The sequence below is a fragment of the Neofelis nebulosa genome, chromosome 3 (genome assembly GCF_028018385.1).
Source record: "Neofelis nebulosa isolate mNeoNeb1 chromosome 3, mNeoNeb1.pri, whole genome shotgun sequence".
NCBI lineage: Eukaryota > Metazoa > Chordata > Mammalia > Carnivora > Felidae > Neofelis > Neofelis nebulosa.
In genome coordinates this window covers 114996906-115017299 of record NC_080784.1, presented here as the reverse complement: position 1 = coordinate 115017299, position 20394 = coordinate 114996906, and the positions used below count along the sequence as shown (strand labels likewise).

Sequence of the window (20394 nt, the reverse complement as noted above, 5' to 3'; positions counted from 1 at the left end):
ATGTCATTAGTATTTTGATAGGGATTACATTGAATCTGTAGATCGTTTAGGCACTATGGACATTCTAACAATATTAATTCTTCCAGTCCATCATCATGGTATATATCTTTCCATAAAGGCTTTTTTAAGTGAGAGTTGAAACCTATACAAAAAGTGATAATTCATATGTAGATGAATTTGTATGACCAAGTACAAGAGTACTCTGAATTATACAAATGAGTAAGAAAGAATGTGAATTAGAAAAATTAAAACATGGATTTCAAATATTTTATTAAGGGGAAACAACTAGTTTCTGGGTTTCAAAAACCTTTAAAAACATGATAAAACTTTTATAAAAACACAGAATACAAATTTAAATCTTCCAGATATTTTTGAGTAAGCTTGAGATTTACTATAAAAATCAAGTATTACAAATGTTTGTGTATTTTTATTTATAGTAATTCCCTGAGGATTTCATTTCATATATATCAAACCCTTTCATCTAATATCAGCATGTCTAATACCAACATGAACTATTTTCTCATTAAACCTTAAAACATTTTAAACTGCTATACCATAAGCTTCCACCTTAGTGATATTTATATAAAAGGACAAAAAAATCTGTTTTGAATATAGACAAGATACATATAAAACACAATTATTCCTATCATTTGGATTTTGGAAAGAAATACAGCTTCTTAGTAAGCATTGAGGCAAAGCAGGGAACCTGCTTCTTTCCAATTGCAGTTGGGTCTTTGCAAAAGTCCACTCGGCGCTGAGAAACTTTCCTGTTCACCAGGGTGAGGAGCTCTGTGAACTCTAAGGAGGAGCCAAATTTTCCCAGCATCTCACACAAATCCTGAATGTACCATGAGCCATTCACAGTTTCCCGATGAGAATAATAACCTAAATGATAGGAGCAAAAAGGGCACTGAAGTTTCTCTGGCTTTCAGTTATGGTGACTGAAAAACACCTTTCTAATTCACCATTACAGAAGTAAGTGTAAGTTCTCAAAAATTCTTGAAGACTAGGACGTGTCAATGACAGCTTTAAAATTTTTCTTGGTTGACTGTTATGAGAAAAGGGATTAATTTATATAGTTTTATAAAAATGAGGTTCGCTCTATATAATTTCCTCCATTTCCTAAGAATTCCCAAGAAAATACTTGCCGGGCAGTGATTTTTTTTTTTTTTTTTTTTTAAATGTTTTTTATTTATTTTTGGGACAGAGACAGAGCATGAACGGGGGAGGGGCAGAGAGAGAGGGAGACACAGAATTGGAAACAGGCTCCAGGCTCCGAGCCATCAGCCCAGAGCCTGACGCGGGGCTCGAACTCACGGACCGCGAGATCGTGACCCGGCTGAAATCGGACGCTTAACCGACTGCGCCACCCAGGCGCCCCATCCGGGCAGTGATTTTAACACAAGAGATTAGAAAGAAAAACACAGCTTACTGCACAAAGAACAACGGTCATCACAGGAGTTTCAACAACGCTTTCTGTGAATATTATTACAACACTATCAAAATGAATGTTAGCAGCCTACTACCAATTATTGAATGTAACTTGTAGCTTAAACCTAGTTCTCAGGAATGACTTTTCTAGAAGTGACTTTACACTTCATGTATCACCCTGTGCCGAAGATGTGACCGAAGATGTGAACTTCACGATCAAATCACCTTGATCAGATAAATACCAGTCTCTCTAGTCAAGGTGAGGTGAAACTAATGGAACTCAAGTCAGGAAACCAATTCTGTTTGTACTAAACACACACCCACCTTCTGCAACTGAGTAACACATGAGAAAGTCTGCTCCAGCAGGCAGTGTGGAAACTGAGGCCGCATCCACCTGGGTTATGTTGACATCCAGCATGTTTTTTTGATGATCCACTACGTCCAGAGGAATGACTGGCACATCATGCTGGTCTCCCCGACATGCCTACGAGACAAGGAGGAAAACCATTTCCTTTTCTAACCTAGTCTTTTCTTTCCACGGCTTAATGTTTACAGTGAATGTATAACTGAGCACATCTTAACATCAACAGAAGCTACTTTATAAAACTTCAAAAAGCATGCAGTCAAGTTTTAGAGCAAATTCACCTGACAGTTTTTCCCTACTCATTTTTTTTTTTTTTTTTTTAAATGCTTGAGAGAGCATGAGCCGGGGAGGGTCAGAGAGAGAGAGGGAGAGAATCTCAAGCAAGCTCCATACTGTCAGCCAGAGTCGGGGCTGTCTCATGCACCGTGAGATCATGACCTGAGCCAAAATCAAGAGTCAGACACTTTTAACTGACTGAGCCACCCAAGCTCCCTTTTAATTAAGGCCTTTAAAAAACTGGCATTCTCGGGGCCCCTGGGTGGCTTGCTCAGTTGGTTGGTGTCCGACTTCAGCTCAGGGCATGATCTCACTGCTTGTGAGTTCAAGCCCTGCATCAGGCTCTGTGCCGACAGCTCGGAGCCTGGAGCCTGCTTTGGAGTCTGTGTCTGTGTCTCGCTCTCTCTCTCTGCCCCTCCCCCACTCGTGTTCTCTCTCAAAAATAAACGTTACAATATATATTTTTTTAAATTGTCATGCTCAACCGTACACCAGACTGTGTTGATTGAAAGGTACAGTGTGGAGGAGAAAGCCTCTGGTTTTGAGTTTCTTACGAAGTAACCACACCACAGCACCAGACCCACCCCTTCTTTGAAAAGCTACAGTATTTGCCCAGCATTTCTGTTGAATCAGGGAATACACGCCCAGATAGGGTGGTGGTTGCCTAGCTGCTGCAATACATTGTCAAAGCAGGGCTAAAAGGACGCCGCCACCTGACCTGAGAAGACCTCTTTTCCTTTCGCTTACACTGTATAGTGAGGTCTCAAATTCTTAGCCATTAATTTTCACACAAAGGCTAACGTTAATTTCTACTCTTAAACGCCTATTATGGGCTGAATTTTGTCACCCCTTCCCATTTGTATGCAGAAGTCCTGTCCCTCAGGATCTCAAATGTGACTGTATTTGGATATATGGCCTTTAAAAAAGGTAAAATTGAGGTCTACAATGATCTTTATAACTAGTGGTCTATAAGAGATCAGGACACAGAGATGCACAGAGGAAAAAAGGCAGCCACCTCCAGGCCAAGGAGAACGGGCACCTTGATCTCAGATTTCTAACCTCCAGAACCGTTAAGAAAATTTCTGTTGTTTAAGCCACCCGGTCTGTACTTTGTTCTGGCAGACCTAGTGAACTTCATCCAGTGACCTGGTAAGATTTGGTTGTGGTAAGTGCATCCCTCGTTCTGAAATGGGTTTTTGTAAAGAAAAAAAGCCCAGAGTGATTTCAGAGTTATCTGATAAATAGAAGATCTCCGATATTCCATTTTTGCAGGGAGATTTTAATCTTAACTTCGTATTACCAAGCTTATTTTCAGACCTTATTTTTCAGTCTTCCTACACCGAACACCTAGAACTTGATGCCATTACTTGCCCAATCAGTTGCAGTAAGAAAAAGAGCCAGCCTATTGAGGACTTGCAGGTGTTCGGCACTGTTCTAAGTGCTTGTTAGGCCACGCTGTTTTATCCTCACAACCAGCCCGTGAGGCAGTGCTCTTATACCCCCCTTTCACAGATGAAGAACTGGAGGCAGAGAGAAGTAACTTGGCAAAATATTTTCTTCCTTTGTGGCCATCCCCCCACAGCGGCTCGCCACTTTGTGTCTCTGACAGTGCTGGCCACTCCCTTTTTCCCTGAACTCCCCCCACCCCCCCATTCTCTGGGCCATCCCCCTCAGTGTCTCTCCTCTGCTCATTCCTCCGTGGCGTCCCTCAGGGCTGTTTTGCACTCACTTCTCAAGCTATGCTTGGCGTGGGTAAACTCATCCACTCCCGTGGCTGCCACTGTCATTCATCTCGTTAACTCTCAAATTTATTTCTCCAGCCTAGCCAGGCTGCATGTAGAGCTGTTAACTCCCAACTGCATGTGACGGATACTTTAATGCAGTTCCCAACAAGAAACACGATCATCCTTAATTTCTTATAGGTGCCCCTGCTCGCTTCCCTCAAGGTGTTCTGGCAGGTTGAATGTGGCCATGCCCTCCATGCCATTTATGGAAATACAGAATTGCAGCACTGGGACATCAGGAATTCTCCTTTGTTCGAACTCCTTATTGATGTGGTGAGTGAGGTTATTTGGGCCAAAAATTGTCTTCATCCCTAATACCAGCTTGAAGGAAAAAGGTGGAAGGATGAAGCAAGCTAGATCAGGAACTCTGCCTGCGTTCTGCTCACTGGCCTCCAGGCCTGGTGCTCTTCAGTCAGAGACCCCTTCACTGACGGCTGCACCTGACACTGGGCCAGGCCAGAGGGTAGCACATTAGTTATTTGGAGTCCTTTCAAAAATTTTTAACATTTTTTTGATTGGGGGGAGAAGGGGCAGAGAGAGAGGGAGACACAGAATCCGAAGCAGGCTCCAGGCTCTGAATTGACAGCACAGAGCCCGACGCGGGGCTCGAACTCACAGACTGCGAGATCATGACCTGAGCTGAAGTCAGACGTTCAACCGACTGAGCCACCATTTTGAGTCCTTTCAAATGTCAACCCAAGTCAAAAAAAAAATTTTAATGTTTATTTTTGAGAGAGAAAGAGCATGAGCGGGGGAAGGGCACGGAGAGGGAGACACAGAATCCAAGGCAGGCTCCAGGCTCTGAGCTGTTAGCACAGAGCCCAGTGGGGCTCAAACTCACAAACCACAATATCATGACCTGAGCTGAAGTTGGACACTTACCTGACTGAGCCACCCAGGCGCCCCAGAAACTGAAAATATTTATTCCTTGTTAAGAAGGAACTACTACTAATTGCAACTCTGATTGGCTAGGAGGCCAAAGGGGCCTTTCCAGTTACTGGAGAAAGTTACTTTCAAAATTGGCTGGTGCTCTTTATAATTACATGTATATGGGGCACCTGGGTGGCTCAGTTGTGAACGTCCAACTTCAGCTCAGGTCATGATCTCGTTATTCTTGAGTTTGAGTCCCACACTGGGCTGTCTGCTGTCAGCACAGAGCCCACTTCAGATCTTCTGTCCCCCTCTCACTGCCCCTCCCCTGCTTGCACTCTCCCAAAAATAAATCTTAACAAATAAAAATAAAGCTAGAATCACATGTACAGAACCATGGACTTCATAGTTAGATTGTACCATAATCAGTCTTACCTGAATAATAAATATCTTGGGTTTTCCAACTAGGCTCTGACATTTGTCTCCTTTGAATAAGCCAGTCAAAGTCTGAATTTCAATCTTGGTATCTTGTGCATAAATGTGACTGCCCTCGCCATGACTCAGGAAAACACATAAAAAGCAATCGGCATCTATGTGGCTAGAAGATGATGCTATAAGGGGCCAAAAAAGTTCATACAGAAATGAAGATAAGATGTTTACTATCTACATAGAGAAAGAGAATTTACTAATACTAAAGTTACATATGATGGAAGAGGAAAATGTATTATACTAAATGTAAAGAGTACATAATGAGAATGTAAGGTCTTAGTCTTTAATCAAAGGAAAATTTACATCATACCGTATCTGATTTTTAACAACCTGTTAAAAGTTCAAAGAGTTTAAACGAATTCCATTAACTTTTCTACAATACAGAATAATGACACGGAAAATATAATGGGATTGCTGTGGCATCAATAAAAGTTTCTCTGAATTAGCAGAGAGCTTCTCAGAGCAGACTGGGAAGACCCAGCAACTACCACTTAGCAACTGCTGTGCTCTGCTGCCCCTCCAGTGAATGCAGCAGCTTCATCATGTCTGTAGCACTTACAGCTTCCAAAGAATATTAAGACATGAGACTCATGTCCTCCAAAGCGGATGAGTAAGCGAAGTAGAAAACCTGGTAAGGAGCTAGTTAAAATTAAAGTGACTTACAGATTAAAGAAGTCTTGTATGGAGGTGCCTCAAAAAATTAAAAACGATCCAACAATTCCACTTCTGGGTATTTATGAAAACACTAATTTGGGAAGATACCTGCAGCCCCGTTGTTTATTGGAGCACAACAGCCAAGATATGAAAACAACCTAAGTGTTCATCAATGAATGGATGAAGAAAATTATATACATAGACAGATATCTACCTTTCCATATATAGAGATACACACGCAAGAATATTATTCAGCCATAAAAAAGGAAATCTTGGCCTTTGCAACAACATGGATGGATCTTGAGGTCATTATGCTAAATGAAATAAATTCAAGAAAGACTTATACTATATAATCTCACTTATATGTGGAGTTTAAAAAACAAACTTACTGATAAAGAGAACAGATGGGTGGTTGCTGGTGGGTGGGTGAGGGTGAAGTGGGTTAAAAGGTACAGACTTCCAATTATACAGTAAGTCATGGGGATATAATGTACAGCATATCACCTATAAGAATACTGTATTGCATATCTGAAAGTTGCTAAGTAAATTTTTAAAGTCTTTATCACACACACAAAAAAACTTTTCAGGGCACCTGGGTGGCTCAGTCGGTTAAGCATCTGACTTCACCTCAGATCATGATCTCACGGTCCAGGAGTTCGAGCCCTGCGTCGGGCTCTGTGCTGACAGCTCAGAGCCTGGAGCTTGTTTCCGATTCTGTGTCTCCCTCTCTCTCTGACCCTCCCCCATTCATGCTCTCTCTCGGTCTCAAAAATAAATAAACATTTTAAAAGAATTTAAAAAAAAAGAAAAAAAGCTTTTCTGTACCTCTGTATGGTAACCAGACACTGTGGTGACTGACCATTTTACAATGTATACAAATACTGAATCATTATGTTGTATATCTGAAACTAATACAATGTTCCATATCATTTATACCTCAATTTTTAAAAAGCTCTGAGGTTTAAATAATTATGTAAATATTATAATAGTCCATTGGCAAATGACTTGAAAATCCACAGTGTGCAGTAATTATTATAAACGTAAGTTGTTAAAATACCTACTGCAAAGTGATGCAGAAATTTAGAGACAATATATATAAATCCAGTTTTTGTTTGTTTTGTAAATCCACAATTTGTTGAAGCCAGTAAAAAAACCTGGGTATGGAAGGAGTCAATTAACACCTGACTGCCCAGCATCTGTAGTGTTCGCAGTTTAAACTTGATTCATTCATTTCTGGAATGACAGCCTGTTAGCGGGTGGTATGCTACATATAAATTCAGAGGCAAAATCCTGTGGAAGAGTCTCTGAATCCAGTAGTAACATATAAGCAAAGAGGCACAACCGAAACCTGTAACCCATGCTAAAGTAGTTGGTCAGACATTTTTCCAGCATGGTTAATTATCTGGATTCTAGAGAGGGTCACTGAAGCAATCCATCCCCTCAGAAGACAAACAGGAAAACTACTTACCCTCATGGATTGTGAGCAGGAGCTCCTCTGCTTTCAGATCATTAAAGCATTTCACTTCAAATCCTAGCTCTGAAAACCTGGTGACAAACTGGGTATTAGCTTATGAGCTGCTCAAAGTCGTCATATACCCCTATTTCCCTGAGGAATCTATACGTGTTTTTATGACCTCTAAGTTGACTTTTCTTTGCGGGGGGGAAGAAAAAGTGAAATATGACAATGATAGTTCTCCTTGCTCACCCACAGCAGGAAAGGATTTACTCATACTGAAAGCTGATTCAAGTTAGGATACAGCAATGTAAATATATATGTAACGATTCAAAGCCTGCTTACATCTAATAGAACAAGGTTGGGAAGAAAATTCAGGCAAGTTCTCAAGGGATGCTGTGCCCAAATGAGGCTCATCCTGATACTCTATTTCATCAGTGTGGACACGTTTTGGTGAGTGTCATTTTATTAAATAGGTCATCATCTTGACGTGTGGATAAAACTAGCACCTGTGGGGCACCTGGGGTGGCTCAGTCACTTAAGCCACTCTTGATTTCAGCTCATGTCATGATCTCATGGTTTGTGAGTTCGAGCCCCACACTGGGCTTTGTGCTGACAGCACAGAGCCTACTTGGGATTCTCTCTCTCCCTCTCTGCCCCTACCCCGCTCACTTTCAAATATAAACATTAAAAAAAAAAAAACCACAACTATTACCTGCGCCTAAGATTGTCTCTGTCTGCGCTGGTGCCCCGCCTTTCTGGCAGTGTTAAACGCCAGGAGAACCTCTCATGATTGAAGATTAAAGCGATTCCTCTCCTCTTGTGGTCCATTTTGTACTTTTCTGCCGGATCAAATGTTTCACTGTTAACAAAAAGTTTATAAACAACAATCACTATGTCATATTAAATAATGAGCTCCTCCAAGCCCAAGATCAATGGGTAGGGTAGACAGAGGGCTCCTGTTTCCTCTTCCTTTGCCAGGGTGACATGATACTGGTGTGCACTGGGAAAGCCTGACAGAAATACTTCTGTGCTGATTGGTAAATAGCAGCTACCTGGAGCTCCCCACCCCCAGTCACCCCAGGGATGTCTTTTCTCCAGGAACCAGGGACAGCAGCCCGCCCAGGCCCGGCTCTGGCTCCAGGGCCCATGCCACACCCGTTGCTAAGTATTTTGGACATCACTGTAGGTCCTGAACCTCGACCAGGGGCAGCAGCCAACCAGAGGCTCTACAAGTTAGCTCTCCCGGCGCGCTAACACTCGCCATTCTCCGCTCTGCTTCTTCCCCGGGGCCATTCTTGCTTCTTACAGACTGATCTTGACTAGCAAAGGAAGAGACGTTTGTCAGGCAAGAGCACGTTTTTACCTCATATAGAAGGCATCTGTTTCGGTCATGTTTTCCTCCACACCTATTTAAAAAATTGAATTTGGTTAATTTACTCTTTGACTTGTAACACACTGCGGGACTCCCACACTGTGAACCCTTCTCTGGTTTTGCTTAGTTTAAAAGTCAAAAGTATATGAAAAGGAAAGGAAAAGGAAGGGAACTTAATAGATAAATGAACTATAAATTAACAGCTCAATTCTTTCTCACCCAGAACTCTTATTTGCAAAACAGAAAAGAATATTATCAAGATAAATGGAGGAAACATTATGCAAATGCATTCATGCAAAATATACCTGCAGTAACACGGTTCTGTGATGTGGAGCACAAATGAGATACGGAATTGTTTAGCGGAAAATGTTTTTGCAGATATTCTCTAAAACCGAAAAGGAATTAAAAACACAGGAGAACCAAAACACGGCATGTGGTTAATACCGGATCCCCCTCTGAAACGGAAAAGGTAGAAGTTTGGGGCAGGGAAAGGGAAGGAGCAAGGGTAAAGGCTTAAACTTTGGGTCTCCCGAATGATTTATTTGTACTTACAACCCATCACGTGATGGAGACCCTCTGCTCTTGACCCATGCTCAGACTTCCCCACCCTCTGGACCACCTTTCACTGCGTCCTTCTCTACTCGCTAGAACAGTGCTGTGCAGCTGAACTGTCTGTGATGACGGAATGGTTCTGTACCTGTGCTGTCCCATATGGTAGCCACGGACCACATGTGGCTGTCCAGCACTTGAAACGGGGCTAGTACAGCTAAGGAACTCAGTTTTTCATTTCAACTTAAATAACCATGGTGGCTGGTGGCTTCTGTACTACAGGGCACAACGGGTCTAGCATCTTCTACAATACAGGCCCATACACCCATGACTGTGTTTCTGCCTGATAAACTTAGCCCAGAGGGGAAGGAAAGTAATGAATAAACAAATATGAACACTATAGCAAGATGCTCCTCTCCACCGACGTCACTGAAGGAAACACAACAGACCCTCCCACCCACCCCTTCTAACCAGGAGGGTCCTGTTCCCTTCTCTCACCAGATTGTTCTACCTTCACACCTCCTCCCTGACAGAAATCGGCCTGAGATGAGGGTGAGGCTGGCATTCAATTCTGTGCCCTTTACCACTCATTTTCAGCCGATTCCTCCTGGAATTCCCCCAGTATCCAGACCTAGTGAGGACCCCACGAAGGCCCTCCTGCTGTCCGACAGACCCTCATCTGCTTTCCTCAGTCTTTGCATCAATTCCTGGCCTGGGTGATAAAATGCACATTCCTGGGTCCTAACCCAGATTTATAGAATCAGAATCCCAGGAGAGGGAGAAATCTGCATTTTTAACAAGGTGATTTGATTTTTATACCAGAGCTTAGGAGTAAAGAGCAGCCTCCCTAATGCATCCCCCCACCCCGCCAGCTCACCTGGTTTCCTTCCTACTCCATGCACTGTTCTATTTGGATACCTCCTTAAAAAATAAAAATTTATTGAAGAGAGGCGGGGGGGGGGGGTGCAGAGAGAGGTAGAGTCCCAAACAGGCTCTGCGCCTTCAGCACAGAGCCCGCGAACCATGAGATCCTATCTGAGCTGAAGAGAGTCCGATGCTCAACCGACTGAGCCACCCTGAAGACCCTACTAGGATATCTCCCAACTCCAGCCTGCTCTCTAGGGGACACCCCCTATTCCACACCCTGCTCTCCGAGTGACCTATCATCACCCACGCACCACAGGCTGCTCCACCAGGTACCTGGCGTCTCCTACGCTGCTTACTGGGGCACCACTCACGCGTTTACCTACCCAGGACACATCCTACTTGCTCCACATACTACTCTACCGGGAGTATGTTCTACTCTTCATACTCCAACAACTACTCTACCCAGAAGGCTTCCTACTCCAGACACCAGTCATACCGCTGTATGGGGGGTAGCTCCACTTCACTCCCCGCTTCCTTCCCTCCATACTTTCCTACTGGAGACACTTCCTGTTCCGCACACTGCTCACCCGAGGCTACATCCTACGCTTCCTACTCCACAAACTGCTTTACGCAGAAACTTCCATACTACACGCTGCTCTCTAGGGGAGAGCACGCTCTGCATGCTACCCAAGATGTTTTCTCCCATTCTGCTTTACCTGGGATACTTCCTACTCCACACCTTGCTCGACGTGAACCACTTCCTGCCAAAACCGGGCTCTATCTAAGGACAGCTTCCTTGGCACACACCTCTCTGCCCAGATGTTTCCTCCTAGCTGTTGCTGCACCTGCACCTGAGCGAGCCTCGTCCTGCACACGGTGCTTTGGGGGGGCGGAGGGGGGAAGGGGGGGCTTCCTACTTCACACACCGCTCCACCAAATAGTCTTCCTAGCTACTGCTGATATGCTTCCTATCGGGATGCTCTGTGCTCCATACAGAGTACTTCCTACACCACAGTGTTCCAGGGGGTGACTTTATACACTGCTCCACCAGGGACACTTCCTACTAAGCCTCCCCTCTACCTGGGGATACTGCCTTCGAACACACTGCTCCACTCGGGATACTTTTTACTCCACACATTGTTCTACCTGGAATACTTCTGCCTCCACACACTGCTGTGCCCTCAACACTTCCCACCTCACACCCTGTCTACAGGGATTACTTCCTGCTCCCCACACTGCTCTACTAAGGCCCAGGAATTTTCTCACCTTCCATTTTCAAATGCGCTCCAGGATCTACCTCCTTTTAATAGCCTCACCTCCTTCTCTTCAAATCAATTACACAATAAAGAAACAACACAACTCAAACTAAACACATTCCATCTCTACGTGAAGGACAATCGCCCCATTCACTCCCTGGGAAGCTGCACAATTTGGGAAGCACAGATCTCTTAACACGGTGCGCAACATAGCAGGCCCAGCAGCTCACCTCTTCCAGCTTTTGCTCATCGGTTAGTGAGCGTCAGGCCGCTCAAAGGGCAGAGAGAGGGTGGAAGCTGTGGCAAATGGCCCCGTCACCAAACTAACTCAAGTCATGGAGGGTGAAGGCACTGGAGATGTGTACTCGATCGGGTCCTTAAAGTTCATTGTTTATAGTCTAAGGAAGGAACTGCGCCGTTCCTCCCAGCTAGGTATCTAAGCTGTGCATCTGGGTTGTCTCAAATACTGCCTTCCACTTAGACATGACCCACAGATTTAGGAAAGACAGCCAGTTTTAAGTAACTCAAGATAATTTAAAACAACATTGTTTCAGGGCACCTGGGTGGTGGCTCAGTCAGTTAAGTGTCCAACTCTTTTTTTTTTTTTTTTTTAATTTTTTTTTTCAACGTTTTTTATTATTTATTTTTGGGACAGAGAGAGACAGAGCATGAACGGGGGAGGGGCAGAGAGAGAGGGAGACACAGAATCGGAAACAGGCTCCAGGCTCTGAGCCATCAGCCCAGAGCCTGACGCAGGGCTCGAACTCACGGACCGCGAGATCGTGACCTGGCTGAAGTCGGACGCTTAACCGACTGCGCCACCCAGGTGCCCCAAGTGTCCAACTCTTGATTTCGGCTCAGGTCACGATCTCGAGGTTCGTGAGTTCAAACCCTGCGTCAGGCTCTGTATTGACAGTGCGGAGCCTGCGTGGGATTCTCTCTCTGCCCCTTCCCACCTCTCTCTCTGCCCCTTCCCCTCCCCCCCCCAATCAATCAATCAATCAGTCTTTTAAAAAATAACGTTGTTTCAAAGTCAACAGATTTGACAATCTCTGAGGGATCTTCCAAAAGTGTTTTACTGTTAATACTGACACAGAAGGAAACGGTCTGAGAACTTTACTTCAGACCCTTGCCAGCTCAAACCCTGCTCCAATATAAATGTGCACCCTGCATCCTGCACCCCCAGTTATGGATCAGGTCCAGCTGCCATTCTGTTCTGGCTACTTGTTCACTGGAAGCGATCAGCACACACATTAGAATCTAAGTTCGATACATTACTGGAGTTGATAAATTTTACCCAGGTGCCACAGAAAACACATCGCGACTCAGGCGGTATGTCCTAAGCAGACAAATTTTCAGGAAGGGCACAGTTTAACAAGTGTCATTACACTGCAGGAACACAAGTTGCCTGCCTAAAAGGGTAAATGGCTCTGTCAACATGGAGAAATTTTTAACGGAGATGCTCTATATAATAGACTTGCACACTCTCGTGCATCTGCAATCTATCAAAAATGGGTCTGTCATCAAACTGGACTCGTCCTCTTTTCACTTCTCTTTGCCTCTGATTTAGGCAATTTTCCTTTCCACCATGATGTGGCCACCACCTCTCTGCCCCTTAAATCAGTTTAATTTTTACCAACCTAATCACTCCTTTTTTTCCCTTGCCAGCCACTATTTGTTGGTGGCCCAGCACGTTAGATGCTTTCTCTGCCTCAGCTCCACAGCCCATGAGGCAGCCAGTGCGTCAGGCTTGTCCCAGGACAGTGCTGTGGAGTGGGATTGAAAGCCGGGTCCCCCTACAGACTCACGTCTCTGCACTCAGGTCGCCATGCTAACCCCTCCAACCAGAGAAAACATCTACCTTCCTAAACGAAGTGTTCGTTTTTCCAAACTTCTCCAGTATCTACGGTCATCGCCATCATTCCCCGCAGTATCTATGAAAATCTACCCATATCAAGTATCTGTTTAATAGTCCTGTACTGAGTAAACCACGTCAGGCCTAGAACACAGTGAAAAAGGGGGTGAGACGGCAAAAAAGGAAGGACGCAGGACGGAGAAGGAAAGCAATGGGATGAGAATGGAGGGGGAAGTGGGCGGCATCCCGGACCCCTGCCCCCCTGCTCCCCACCCCTCAGAATGGGAGTGGCCACCGGACCCTGCACTGTCCGTCCAGGGCAAGGCCACTCCCTGAACTTCCTGCAACTTGACTCTGGGGCAAGCCTGGTTTTGTGCAGCAACGAAAAAAAAAGCTCTGAAATAAAGGCACTGTGCATCAACTTCTAGAGTTTCAACCTTTCCTTCCTTCCTTCCCCCCAACCCCCTTTTATTTTACTATGGCCAGGCTCGAAGTTTCTTCAGCTATCAGTGATATAATTAGTAAGTGACAGGGAAGAAAGTTCTAAAGTACACGTTTAGCAGTTGACTGTAGAGAAAGATGTGGTTTCAACCCAAACCCACAAACGGCCCTGGCTGCGGGAAAGGCACTGGGGCTGCACAGGCAGCCAAGGCCCGGTTTTTGTCCCCAGCTCAAGTCAGGGCATAACCAGGGGCTCCTGTGGGGGGCTCCGGTGGGGCGCTCCCGCGGGCTGCTTATGCTTCCATTATTATGCACGCAACCACTTCCTTTTACTTTTTACTCAGGAGAACACAAAACCAGATCCAACTTCCAAAAGTCAACTTTCAAAAAACCCAGGCGCGGGAGGTGCCAGCAGCCGCCCAGCCAGCCTCCCAAGGTTTAAATGGCCCGACGCCCGGCAAGAAAGAACCGTCTGGAGGACAAAGGCGGAGCGGGCACGCCCCAGCGCCGGGCGCCGCTACCCCGGGCGGCCCTGAGGCGGCGGCGACCCCGCACGGAGTCCCGGGCTGGTTTTCTGGACCAGAAGGCATTTAACAAGCTGCCCCCACCGGACTTGCGCGCTTCCCTCCAATACCCGCAACTCCTTCCGGCCGTCCAGCTCCCGCGTCTCCGCCCCCGCCCGCGCGCCCCGCTGGGGAAGCTGCCCCGCGCCCCCTCGGCACCCGCGGGCCTACCTGCAGGGCGAGCCCCGCTGAGCCCCGGCGCCGAAGTCATAGTGTCCCAGCACGCAGAGCTGGCGCCTGGGAAAGACTCAGCTTCCTGCATCCAGGGGCCCGCAGCCCCCGCCCCTTCCTCCGCCCCAGCCCGCCCGTCCGCTCCCGGGAGGGGGTGGGGGCCGCGTCTGCGCTCGGAGCCTCCCGCCCGCCGAGCTCAGGCTCCTGCCCCCACTCTGGGGCGACCAGAGCGCGCGGGGAAGGCCGAGGGTCGCGGTCTCGTCCGCCTGGCGCCTGGAGACGAGCCAGCTCTGGGGAAATGCCGGTTGGCACCCCGAGGACACACGGCGGGCCCCGAATAGGGAAGCCGCAGGTGGTTTCACGGCACCTGCGGAGAATCGAGGCTCGCAGTCCCCGCCCCCAGTGTTTGCTTCTCCCAGGGGGTGAGGGTTGCGTTTTCCGGCTTCCCGTTTAGTCCTTCCCCAGTGCGAGTTATGTTATAGGACTGTAATGACTTAAACGCTGTTTGCTTGGGGGTTTGGGGACAGAGTAAACTAGAGGCAACCCTGGGATTTTTAAATCTGGTTTTCATAGGTAGAGCTAATTTGGGGAAGCGATCATAACTTCGGAGGCGGAACTTTGGGGTCTATGTATGTAGTCCTCACCGACAGTGCGCTGAGCGCCACCGGGTGCTCAATATTGCATTGAACTGAGCTCCTCCTTCGGTTGGCTGTTGTGTGAATTTGCTTCAAAGACCAGCTCTAAGATCGGATTAAAAGATGGCCTCATCTTTTGTCATTTCTCTGGGTCTTGTCATTTAAAAAGTAACTAACTTCAGACTGCGGGGAAAATGTGTTAAAGTACCATTTTTAATACATTAACATAACATAAGAGATACTGAAGTATAAGGGATCCGTCTTCAATAAATATTACCCTATTTGGGAGAGAAAAATTAAAATCCAACTTGATAACTTTTCCCACGTGTGCTTGGTCATTAACTAGAATATGAAATCAGAGGATTTTTCTCACCCAATGCCATTTACTGTTCATTTCATTGTGTGTGCAAAATATTTCAGAAATCTGTATTAGTAACTTCCTCTGTAGTTAAGATATAGGGTATCAATCAAAGCCTTGTACAGTTGTTGTGGCGATTAACTCAAATGACCCATGAAGTTTTGGGGTGATGGTGGGGTGGTCTGGAGCCTACGACCAAGAAAGAATTCTTGGAGACATCTTTGGTGCAAAAAGGTGATTTTATTAAAGCACAGGGACAGGACCCACGAGCAGGAATTGCTGCATGCACTGGGGTTGTGCCAGGTAACTGGTTATATACTATGGAATTGGAGGAGGTAAAGACAAAAGGGCTGCCTCCAGAGGGACTTAGATATGCTAAAGAGGACTCCTAAGATATATGAGGGCTTGCTATTACCAAGCTAAGGTTGTCTTTCCCTCTAGCAAAGTATTAACTTTAAGACAGTAGGGAGTTCCTGGAGAAATATTTAACTCTGCCAGCCTCAAGTATCTGTCACTGGGCTGCAGATTATAAGGAAATTTAATTTTACCTGCCATTTCCTTCTTGCCTTTGTTCCCCACATCATTATGGGTGGTTGGGGCTGCAAGAAACTGAGTCTATAGGTTTCTGGAGATTAGGCTATTGATAAGATTGCCTTTCTCTTAGGGCACTTGGGTGGCTCAGTCAGTTAAGCATCCAATTTCCGCTCAGGTCATGATCTGGAGGTACGTGAGTTCGAGCCCTGCATTGGGCTGTGCTGGCAGCTCAGAGCCTGGAGGCTGCTTTGGATTCTGCCTCTCGGTCTCTCTCTGCCCCTTTCCCACTCACACTCTCTCAAATATAAAATAAAATCATAAAGGAAATTGCCTTTTTCTTCCAATTTACTAAGATATTTGTAAACTGGAGACCCATGTCCTATATGACTGTGATTTCTACCAGTTAACCATTTTTCTTTCCTTTCCTCTGTTCTTGGGCATCCAAGAGTGTCTGAGGAATATCACACATATCCCATCTGGGGGTGGGGGTGCTAGCTTGTATTTTGCCCTCAACCTGCCTTATGCTCCTTCATCATGACTACTTAAAACAGTGCCTGGCTTGTGAAGAGCTCAAACTATTTTTGTTACCACCATCTTTAGCTCACTGAAAGCAAGATTGGCCTTCTTTTGGTTTCCCCATTAGAGGAAACAGTTGCTTAGCATGTAGGAGGTGCTCAGTAAATATTTATCCATTGAATGAGATCCAGGGTTTCAGCATTTGCACTCTGGACTTTATCCAGTTTGAATGTGTTATCTGACCACCAGAACTTCCTGTCCTTTTGCCCAATTTTCAGGGTCTCCTCAGCCTGAGTCCTGAAAACACTCCCCCCCATAGATGTGGAAACCCAGTTGGCTGACTTTCCACTTATCTGAAAGGTGAAGATAAAAGGAATGTTTTATTTTTTCCCCGTAAGTATCTTATCTCAGAATATTGTATTGCTTTTTATAGCATATGTATGTGGTTATGTTTTAAAGTAAGATTTTGTCTATCTTAAGACACAAAGCATTTTGGGATACTTATTTCAGAATTCTAAATATGTAATTTTAGCCTTTTAAAGCAATAGCTATCCCAATAAAATGAGTGCCTAGGATTGGAAAACAGGCTGCCTGGACTCTAACCCTGGCTCCACCATTTTCTTAGCTGTAAGACATTGCATAAGTAACGATTTAACCTCTCTCAGCTTCAAATTCTCATCTGTAAAATGGGAACCAAGCTTACTCAAGTTTTGGAGATAGTAACTGTCAAACTCCTAGAATAGTACCTGGCTCACAGTAAGCTTTCAGTACATTTTGAGAGATCACACCATGGTCTCTGAAGCAGCAGTATTGACATCAGGGAACTTACTAGAAATGCAAACTCCTGGGACCTACAGAATCAGATCTCTCGAATAGGAGAGCCTGGAGTGGGGTCCAGCACATGTTTTAATGCCAGAATCCGATGATTCTGCTTCTCGCTCATGTTTGAAAACCACTGACTAATTAGACTAATTAGAATCCTACCAATGCCACCTTCTCAAAGAAGAAAAAGAACTGAAAACAAATCCATATTATTAAAATAATTAAGATGCATTAAAGATGAAAGTTAACTGACAGGATGGCTTAAGTGTCACTTTCATAGAACTTACTGAAAGGTCTTAGCCAATTGTCACCTATGCTAGAAATGAAGTATATGGAATAAAATTCAGAGATAATTCTCAAATTTTGGTCATTTTTTTTTTCAACTTACCCCACTAAACTTGATTTTCCCTATATAAATCACAGATATATTAGATTCCTATAATCGTGATTTCTATACTAAGCTGAAAGCCAACAAAAAATGTTTGTAAAGTTGTCTGCAGGGAACCTTTGAAAAATGTTCTTGGAAACCTATAAACCTGAGGCAGAAAAGCCTGACATCACTATTGCTTGTATATATCACTATTGCAAAGAGACACTAGTTTGTTATTTTTATTAATCATTTTTGTATACTGGTTACACTGACTCATTCCTGCTTTATGACTTGAGCAGATGGCTGGTTTTGTAAGGTGAAGCAGTGAAGAAAAACTGCAAACGAAGGGGGCTATTCAATCACTTTAACCAGTCCTGAGTTATATATTACACAAGACCTGAATGAATACATTATGAGTAATATCTGTGAATTTGAATAATGCAATGAGATACATGTGGGAAGATCTTACCTAATAGGTTTCACTCTACCCCAAATTTACTGAAGCCAGCTTCCTAAACAGTTGTTTTGATAGACTCCATGGTCTTCACTTTGTTAGATGTTATCATTATGTACAGGATAAAATAATGTACATTTTGATTTCCCGACAATCTTGTACTTCTATACATACTGATAGAAATACCACTTTTTCATTTTAGGGAGAATTAGTTATAAAGTTAATAAGACAACATTTTAATTAATATTACTAGTATAGTCTATGGGTTCACAGAAGGAATGCCTGTTCCAGATGTGTTTAACTTACTTTTGTCCTCATTATTACAATTCTTTCTTCTTTAGAGCTTCTCTGTGCCTCAGTTTTTCCACCTATGAAATGAATACAGCCATATCTGTCCCTGGAAGAAGTGCATCAAAAGATTTTAAAGACATAGGTGGTATTTATTTTATTTATTTATTTATTTATTTATTTATTTATTTATTTATTTTTATTTTTGGGACAGAGAGAGACAGAGCATGAATGGGGGAGGGGCAGAGAGAGAGGGAGACACAGAATCGGAAACAGGCTCCAGGCTCCGAGCCATCAGCCCAGAGCCTGACGCGGGGCTCAAACTCACGGACCGCGAGATCGTGACCTGGCTGAAGTCGGACGCTTAACCGACTGCGCCACCCAGGCGCCCCAATAGGTGGTATTTAAAGGCAATATAGTTTTATTCAAAAATATCAGTCTTAGGTTTCTTGCAGAGAACTGCGGAAAGCTAGTCTTGGGGTTTTCTTTTTGTTTTTGTTTATGAATCTATTCTATGGATAGGGAAAATGCCATTCTTAAAATCTAAATACATGCCCTGTGGTACATAATTCAAGGGAAGACATTAGTAAGAACTCATGTTCAGCTTAATATATATGCACACACAGAAATCATTATAGAGACGTACATGTACATGGGTTAATATACATACATATTTCCTAGCTCTGTTTGCTGGGAGGATCTAGCAGAATGGATCCTCTAGTAGCAATGAGCAAATCCAGTACCCAAATACTGGTTTCTAAGTTCCACTGCAAACCATTCCCCAATAAAAGGGACTGGTGCTCTTTGGAGAAAAGGCAGATTCTAGTGCTAGAAATACACAGGTTGGGCCCAGATCAACTTTCCCACATTCTTGCCAGGAAGTATGGAAGTGTTCAAAAGTCAAAAGGATGGGGATATATCAAAGAGACAGAGGAGCCAACCAGACATAACTCCTAAGAGCCAAGCTGGAACAACTTGAGCAACAAAGTAAACATTACCCAAAGTCTAAAGGAAATATACAGGAGTCCATACTGATATAAAGAATTGAGGTGGGGGGGCGGGGCGCCTGGGTGGCTCAGTTGGTTGAGAGTCCGACTTGGGCTCAGGTCATGATCTCACAGTTTGTGGGTTTGAGCCCTGTGTCAGGCTCTGTGCTGACCGCTTGCTCAGAGCCTGGAGGCTGCTTCGGATTCTGTGTCTCCTTCTCTCTCTGCCCCTTCCCTGCTCATGCTCTGTCTCTCTCTCCCTCAAAAATAAATAAATGTAAAAAAATAATAATAATTGAGGTGGGAGGAGACAAATTTTTCTTACAGAAAAATTCCAAGTACCACATAAAGATACTCCCCCTTCCAGAAGGTGGAACAGAATCTTGCCCACTCATCATAGACTCACCATAGACTGACCTGGGGGCTGACTTCCAAAGAACAGAAGTATGGAAAGAAAAAAATAAGAAGTGTCCAGAGTTAACATACCATCAAGTTGATAACATTCAATTACTGATATGATTTGATGAGAAGAACCCTTCTTCACCTTTGTGGTTTTCTTCCTAAATATCCATAACCCCAGTGCAATTATGAGGGAAACATCAGACAAGCTCAAATTGAGGGGCATTCTGCAAAATACTGACCAGTACTCCTCAAAACCATCAAGATTATGAAAAACAAGCCTGAGGGAACCGTCACAGACCAGAGGTTTATCAGACATGATGACTAAATGCAATGTGGTATCTTAAACTGGATCATGGAAAATAAAAATGACATTAGTGGAAAAACCAATGCAATCCAAATGAAGTCTAGAGTTGATTTCTTAACAAATGTTTCATGGTTATGTAAAATGTTAGGGGTAAGGAGTACAGAGCAAGTCTAGATTATTTTAGCAACTTTTCTGTAAATCTTAAAATTATTCCGAGATCAAAATCTTAACATGTAAAAATAGTTTCTACTGATCTTTGTGTATAATTTATGACCATAAATTAAATATTTTATAGAATTCTGAGTCTGTCCTCTTGAGAAACCAATG

General features: G+C 44.3%; 2 protein-coding genes across 7 annotated transcripts in view; one reads left to right on the top strand and one right to left on the bottom strand.

Moving 5' to 3' along the window:
• Positions 1 to 15353, top strand: part of MCUB (mitochondrial calcium uniporter dominant negative subunit beta) — a 107320-nt gene extending 91967 nt beyond the window's left edge. For both annotated transcript variants that reach the window (XM_058721677.1, XM_058721678.1), the window contains exon 8: positions 14009 to 15353. In XM_058721677.1, coding sequence (XP_058577660.1) covers positions 14009 to 14200 — 192 coding nt within the window. In that variant the 3' untranslated portion in view covers positions 14201 to 15353. The remainder of the gene's footprint in view (positions 1 to 14008) is intronic.
• PLA2G12A (phospholipase A2 group XIIA) overlaps positions 254 to 20394 on the bottom strand; it is a 35778-nt gene continuing 15637 nt past the window's right edge. For 2 of the 5 annotated variants that reach the window (XM_058721670.1, XM_058721676.1), the window contains exons 4-9: positions 8688 to 8730; positions 8037 to 8183; positions 7337 to 7413; positions 5161 to 5336; positions 1756 to 1915; positions 254 to 885 (exon numbers count right to left, since the gene is read on the bottom strand). In XM_058721670.1, the coding sequence (XP_058577653.1) occupies positions 647 to 885; positions 1756 to 1915; positions 5161 to 5336; positions 7337 to 7413; positions 8037 to 8183; positions 8688 to 8730 (842 nt within the window). In that variant the 3' untranslated portion in view covers positions 254 to 646. Of the gene's footprint in view, positions 886 to 1755; positions 1916 to 5160; positions 5337 to 7336; positions 7414 to 8036; positions 8184 to 8687; positions 8731 to 9001; positions 9097 to 14398; positions 14511 to 20394 lie in introns of those variants that run through there. The other 3 variants (XM_058721673.1, XM_058721672.1, XM_058721674.1) reach the window with 3 other exon arrangements.